The sequence below is a fragment of the Paramisgurnus dabryanus genome, chromosome 2 (genome assembly GCF_030506205.2).
Source record: "Paramisgurnus dabryanus chromosome 2, PD_genome_1.1, whole genome shotgun sequence".
NCBI classification, from domain to species: Eukaryota; Metazoa; Chordata; class Actinopteri; order Cypriniformes; family Cobitidae; genus Paramisgurnus; species Paramisgurnus dabryanus.
Window position 1 is genome coordinate 14,748,863 of NC_133338.1, and position 7,118 is coordinate 14,755,980.

At 33.0% G+C, this 7,118-nt stretch overlaps 1 protein-coding gene across 2 annotated transcripts in view; it reads left to right on the forward strand.

Annotated features, from left to right (window-relative positions):
- The window catches only part of ndrg2 (NDRG family member 2), a 70,767-nt gene extending 64,228 nt beyond the window's left edge, over positions 1 to 6,539 (forward strand). Inside the window, exons 16-17 of one of the 2 annotated variants that reach the window (XR_010545714.2) lie at positions 785 to 1,023; positions 1,671 to 6,539. Coding sequence is in view for 1 of the 2 variants with exons in the window: in XM_065294345.2 (XP_065150417.1) it covers positions 785 to 948 (164 nt within the window). In the remaining variant the exon portion in view is untranslated. Of the gene's footprint in view, positions 1 to 784 lie in introns of both variants that reach the window. The other variant, XM_065294345.2, reaches the window with a different exon arrangement.
- Positions 6,540 to 7,118: the final 579 nt, after the last annotated feature.

Sequence of the window (7,118 nt, forward strand, 5' to 3'; positions counted from 1 at the left end):
GCTGTATTACGTTTGTTTTATGTATATAATAAGTAAAATGTTTTCATAAGAAACCTTAATGTATATGAACTTGATTTGTAAGAGTACTTTGGGGTTGGACCTTGCTTGCGTTTCTTGGGTCCGATTTCAAAGCCCCCAAACCCTTTCAGCGGTGAGGGTGGACGCAGCGATGTCCTCTGCTGGCGTCAGGTCATGTGTAGGCAGATCCACCTCCCGTTACACGGCGTGCCCGATTTATGCTGGCAAGCTTGGGATTCCCCGTCTCCTGACATCATTGTAGCGCTTGGCGCAACGATGGGGATGCCAGCTGATGAGATTGTGGCTATTTCCTCTCACACCTGTTTAACCTACGCTGATTTGGGCGGGTTTCTCCCATCCCCATACAAAACAACTTCTCTGTCTTTGACTGCTCTTACAAGAACGTGGGTCTCCTCGGCTGTAAACCGCTCCTGGCGTACGCCTGGTAAATCCGTCATAATAATAGCAACCCGCCATGGAACTTGCGCCCTTGCGTTTAAAGGGAATGTTGGATAGCATTCTGATTGGTTTATTTGATGTTATGCCCAAACCACACCTATGAATAATGAACCTACTTCAGACCAACCCCTTATAGATTTGCGCCTGGCGCAAGAGTTATTTCTCACGCCGGGAAAATAGCAACACCGCCCAAGATCCGCCCACAAACTCACTTGCGCGTTGCGCTTCGCACTTGCGTTTCAGATCGTTAAAATAGGTTCCTATGTTGTGTTATGTCTACCTCTAATATTAGTTCTGTCTTTTTCAGTGGCTTCATCCTGCATGACTCGTCTCTCTCGTTCACGCACCACTTCTCTATCCTCCTCTTTCTCAATGGAGGGGTCCCGTTCCCGATCCCGGACGCTGTCCCAGGGCTCACTAGGTGGACAGTTCCCTCCAAACCCACCCGCTTCCACGGAGATGTCTTGTTGAACCAGGGACGAGAGGGATGGATTGATGCGTGTTTGAAAGTTTGAGTAATTCGATTGGTTGAAAGAGATTTGCCAGGTTGGTTTAAGGAGATAGTTAATGAATAAAAATTAGTCCTCCTTTAAAGCTGGCAAAACAAATTCTTTATCAGTATTTTTGTCTTATTTTAGAAAAAAAAACTATACATTCATACTTAAAATCCACATTAACTGTGTGTCTTGAATGCAGGTTGAATCTCATTTTATCTTTACAAATAAACATTTACTGTAGTGAGGCATATGGTGAAATAAAAAAATAACATTCACCAGTGGAGTGAGAAAAAAATAAGTTTATTTTTTTAAATAATTATTTGAATGCAAGTCTGTAACCTTATTTTACATAGTGACTTTTAACTTTTAGGAGTGTTAATATGTTTTTCTTTTAAAACAAGATGAAAATACTGATTAAGAAAATTATTTTTGTAGGGTACTAACTGGTCTGGTATATGATAGAGCCCTTTAACCTCTGTAACATGGGCAACACCTTTAGTGAGACCCAAACGTAGTGTTAATCAATTTTCATATTAGAAGTATTATAATTTGTCATGACAATACTAATAACCAAAATGTTTTTAACAGTGTTTTTCATAATTACTCATTACATTTCTAAACAAAACCATATAGAAACAAGTATATATAAGGTCATAATGTGTGTCTATATAATGTTTTTCTTTTTTTGTTATACAGTCCTGCTGCTGTGAAAGGGGTACTATGTTTTTGTCTTTACTTGTGTGATTATAAGACTTTTGTGGGAATCTTTTGTTTTAGGTTGAAGTATTAGCCTTGGGCAGTTACAGCCACCTCATGTCTTCCACTTGCCCTTACATATAAATACAATGCAAAACAACAGCAAAATATTGCAATTGTATTTTACCTTGATTTGGTTGTGGTCCATATTTGCTTGTTCTGAATTGCATGCCCGAATTGTAGACCATGTTCAGTCTACAGTTTTTAATCTTTTTTTGTTTGTTTTTGAAACTCTGTGTGTGTGTGTGTGCGTGCGTGCGTGCGTGCGTGCGTGCGTGTTAGAAAAATAGACAAGAAAAGTGGAGCTTTTGTTCCAGAGGTGTCCAAAGGTTTTCCTCACGAAACTGTGTTCAGAAACCATTTTACTTTCACAATATGAAAGTGACAAGAGGGTTTTACAGATCAAAATATAGCCTGGTGGTTAGAGGGTATTGGCTGAAAAGTATCATGAATTTGATTGTGTTATAGGAAAAATACATTATTGTACACAATAATACCAGGAACATGTACTAAAGCAAATAGGGTCAACTTGCATTTCATGAGGTGCTACAGTTGTTCTGCTAGCCAACGAGTGATCAATAAACCAATAGTGTCATAACCAAGTGAATGCATTGACATGTAAACATTGGCAAGCACTAAAAATTCTATGTTAAGGGTTGACATGACAATAAACAACAACATAAAAATTTAACATTTTAAAGCCAAAAGTGCATTTACATGTAAACTAAATGTATTGATTTGGGGTGCTACTTCACTTGACTGCCCATAAGAATATTATTTTCATAGCCTAAAATAATTCTTAAATATATTTAAGTATGAACTTTATCTCACTTTTCTTATCTACATCTTTCAATGGCTTTTGATTGTTACATCTTAGCAAATCTGAGCATAGATGGGTCAAAGACAAAACAAAATGTTCTGTTTGCATTGAATTAAATAGAATATTGTTATGTATACATAATAATTACTATACGTAGTAATTTTATATAGATAAAACATTAAATGCAAGTAAAGAGTCTGCTTTAATGTATAAAAAGGTTTAGTTAAAAAGTATTGAAAGAACCATGAAATATTAAACGTCCCAAATACGCTTTTTTGTGATGTCATGCAGTGTAACATGATCAGGAAGCCATTTAAAAATCCTATTAATAGGTCATTCAGCAGTCTGTGACATCAATTGCTGTTGTGCTGTGGCGAGGTCAGTTTATTGTTCATAGATATTTGATCATTTCACCTTTTCATGGTGTGGTAACATAAGATACAAAACAAATGTAATGACAACAAACATTGTCATCCTTTACATTAAAAGTATTTCACTGTATCAATAACAATTTTAACATATTTTAGATTTTAGGTAAATTATGCATGTTTAACACTGACAAATAGTGAACCTTGTAAATATTAAAATTGTAATTCATTTGTGTGGTTTTTATTAATGATTCTGCATTTTAGATGTCCGTGAACAAACAGAGTTGCTAGGCACCAGCAAAATGCACATCCAGTACAGTAGGGTGGCACTTTTACAACAAGAAAGATATTGGAGATAACAATGCAATGTTTCTAGACAACGAGTCCTTTCCATGTGTCACTAATTTAAGAGATGCCATGGAGGTGATGTCATTAATGTTAGAACACAAAGTTTACAATGCAAAAAATGACTTTCTTACTTTTTGTCTTGTTTTTCGTATTTTTGTTTTCAGTAGAAATATCTTAAATTTCTTAAATCAAGATGAATTTTCTTGAAAAGCAAAATTACCTAAGAAAATAAGTCTAGTTTTTAGACAAAAAACAACAATTAAATACATTTGTGCTTAAACAAGCAAAAATATCTGCCAATGGGGTGAGAAATTTTTGCTTAAATTAAGTGTTTTAGAATAAATAAAACTTATTTTAACCTCCTAAGACCTTGACGTCTACATATGTGGACATTACATTTTTTTGTTGTTGGCACCATAATACATAATTCTGTGTAACTGTGTAACCTGTTTTACACAAACATGGACAAATACACAGCTTCATGTTCTTAGGAAACAATTTGGTTATTATATTTATTGGTTCTTCCTAACCCCAAAATAGCTGGTAGAAATCTGAAAAAAGACAAACCAAAAGCCTGGTCTTAATAATGGGTTAAATTTTTTTCTCACCCTATTGGCAGATATTTTTGCTTGTTTTAAGCACAAACTCACTTAAATTTTATATTTTTGTCTATAAACTAGACTTATTTTCTTGTGTCATCTTGCTCATCAAGAAAATACATCTTAATTGAAGAATTTTTAGATATTTTTACCGAAAACAAGACAAAAATACTTAGTAAGAAAGTCATTTTTTTGCAGTGTATATCCATGTCAGAAATTTTTATCAGATAAAACGCTTCCTACTTTGTCATTCATTGCAATAATGGGAACAATACCAATGCTCTCCTTTTTTGACAAAACATAATTTGGGGATTTTACAACAGATTTATGTAAAAAGTAAAAACAAACATATTCTGACCTGTCTTTCATAAAATATATAAAAAGAATAGATGATCATATACATTTTTTTATTGAATTTTTATTAATTTGCAGTTTCTTACAAAACTTTTTGCTAAGAAATGTGTGAAACTTTTTCAAGTTTTAAGGATATTGGTAAAATATAAAGATTTAAATGTACAATTAATTAGTATTTGGGGTCTACACTGTGATCCATAAAGGGGTATTTTAATATGTCATCAAAGGATTGGGGATTTTTGTTCATACATTTTTTTTCAGGACATTTTGAGGTCTTTAAAGTTTTATTATTCTTTTTAAAGTTTGGAAACCCGTTTTCGTCTTTGACCCAGATATGTGACCTAGTTTGTAAAAACCCAGCTAAAGTCTTTTTTTATTGATTAACTGATATAAATTGATTTATTGAAATAAAGGTCAAACATTGTAATCATAGTGAAATCGATTAGTTAAATCAAACTATGATTCTCCTAATCTCATCATTCGATTATTATTATTATTATCTCTGGTACACTGCTGGTCTTTAGGAGAAACATCTGAGAAAAGGGGCTTAAGTAAAAAATGTGTTTAATCTCTATAAAATATAACTGCAATAAAAGAATTACCTCAGTTTTTTAATAGGACATTATTGAGCACAGTCTGCTTAAGATTTAAGAAAATGCAAGAATATCTTTACCTTTTTAGATCAATTCTAATATTAATGTTACAAGTCAATATTTGCATTTTTAAAGCACAACAAATTTGGTATTTAGTTGGTTGGCTGGTTGAATTTCAAAAAGCATCCACTTTATATTTCGTAATCACATTCTATTATCTTTATAGAAGACAAATGGTGTTTCCTATAATACACCTGTAACACTGTGGTTATTTTTGGACATGTACCATTTTGGATACCATGGTAATTTACTAGATGGTATTTCTATTATGGTAGCCTACCTCGAAAGTCATTTTTTGTAAACCCCTCAATTGCTTTGCCTGCAGCATGTAGTGTTTGGTTTAAAACACTATAAAGGATGCCTCACAATGCGTTTGCCTTTTTATTAGCCATCTTTTAGTTTAGAGTAACTTGAGAGCAATAGTTCTGGGCTGGACAGTACATTAAGCCATGGTGATGAAAAATACTTGAGCCATTGTGACTTGTACACAGAGATTCAATAGGAATTGTGCATTCGTAAATATGTATATCAGCTTCTGTATATCAAGTTCTGACATGCCTGAACATTAGTGTGCGTGTGTAGTGTTAACCCTCTAAAGCACAATTTAAGGTACAAAGGTCAGAAAGCCTTTTAATACTTTTAATTTTAAGAACCTTTGGCATCACTGTGAAGAACCCTTTGTAACACCTTTAATTTTGTGTAACTGGCCCCTTCACTGCCTACAGGGTACAGCCTTGTATTACTTAACCTAATCAAATAAGCTCTTCTGATCAACAAACTATTACAAAAGCATAGCTATTGTTAAACTCAACTTAAAATGTAAAAAATTTTAACCTTATACTACAGAAATATTACTAATACGCTTACTAAGGAATCACACTTGCCAAGACCCCAATTGAATTTTAATCACATTCAGCAAAACACTGCCTTGAAAAAAATCTGACAGATCAGTTTAAAAATATCTTAATCAAAAGGTTTTTTCAATAGTACAAATGTGATAGAGAATCTCTGTAGAATGCAATAAATTCACAAAAAAATGTATTTATTTTAATCATTTTTTTTTGTTTTGTTTCTTGGGACTTTTTGACTCGTGTCCAGAACCGTGACCCTTTCTTTCTTTTCATGTTGGATATTTTTCATGTCTTTTCAATATTATGGAAATGTTCAATAGTATGATTAAGGTAAAAAAAAATGCTGCAAACTGACTTGATCCTCTACCAAAAATGGAAAAAGATTTTACCAAAAATAAATGGAAAACAGTAAATATTGTGAGAATAATGACAATTTAATGGAACAATAAGGGAAAATAATGAAAAACAAATGTATTAGCTTGTCGTGTGTTGGGACACTGCGACTGTGAATGCTTGTCCACTTATATATCAGTTTTATTTGTTTTTTTGACTTTATTTAACACTATCATTTTTGTCTTTTTTGTGAATTAGATTTTTGTCTAAGTGTTCTCATGGATGACATATCAGTGTACTTTGTTCTTGTGTAAAGTTTTAGCGTTAGCACTAAAAATAGTAAATAATAAGCAAACAAACAAAAATGTAACTTATAATGCATAAGATGAATAATGACTAACAGAATGTAATCAAAACTAAATGTGTGGATAATTTCTCTGTGTTATACTATAAACAACTGAAAAAATAAACAGATCAAAATCACACCTTTTATCTGAGTGTTTTTTTATGTTAAAATTTTATTTTTTACAATAAAACGGCTTACATGACAATTTTATTATCCAAACAGAAAGGCCATTCTTGTTTTTTCAATATGAACACTGATTTTGTCTAACTCTAACTGATTTTGGAGTGTCATGTGAACCATGTGCATATGCGTCTTGTCAAAATAAGTGCCTGCTGCACTAAAGGGTTTATGATAAAAGTGACACTCGCGTTTGGCAGATACTCGCTTAATCTCGTGTAATTAGTGTTTCCTGTTAAGTGAGTGTCTTGCGAGTGTTTTTTGAACTTGAGCGTCTCTTTTATCATAAACCGTTATGAAGCGTGTGCAGCAGGCACCTATTTTGACAAGACGCATGATGCATATGGTTCATATGACGCAACGAACACATACTTTGAATTTGAACCCCATGAATTTGTATTTTGGGTTTTTTGTATTGTTTACAATTGATATCCATTGAGAGTTATATGTTAATATTTTAGATAGACGATTAAATAGTAAACAGAAACAACTTATTTACCCAGAGTGCTAATATTAGTGAAGTACACTATGTGAAGGGA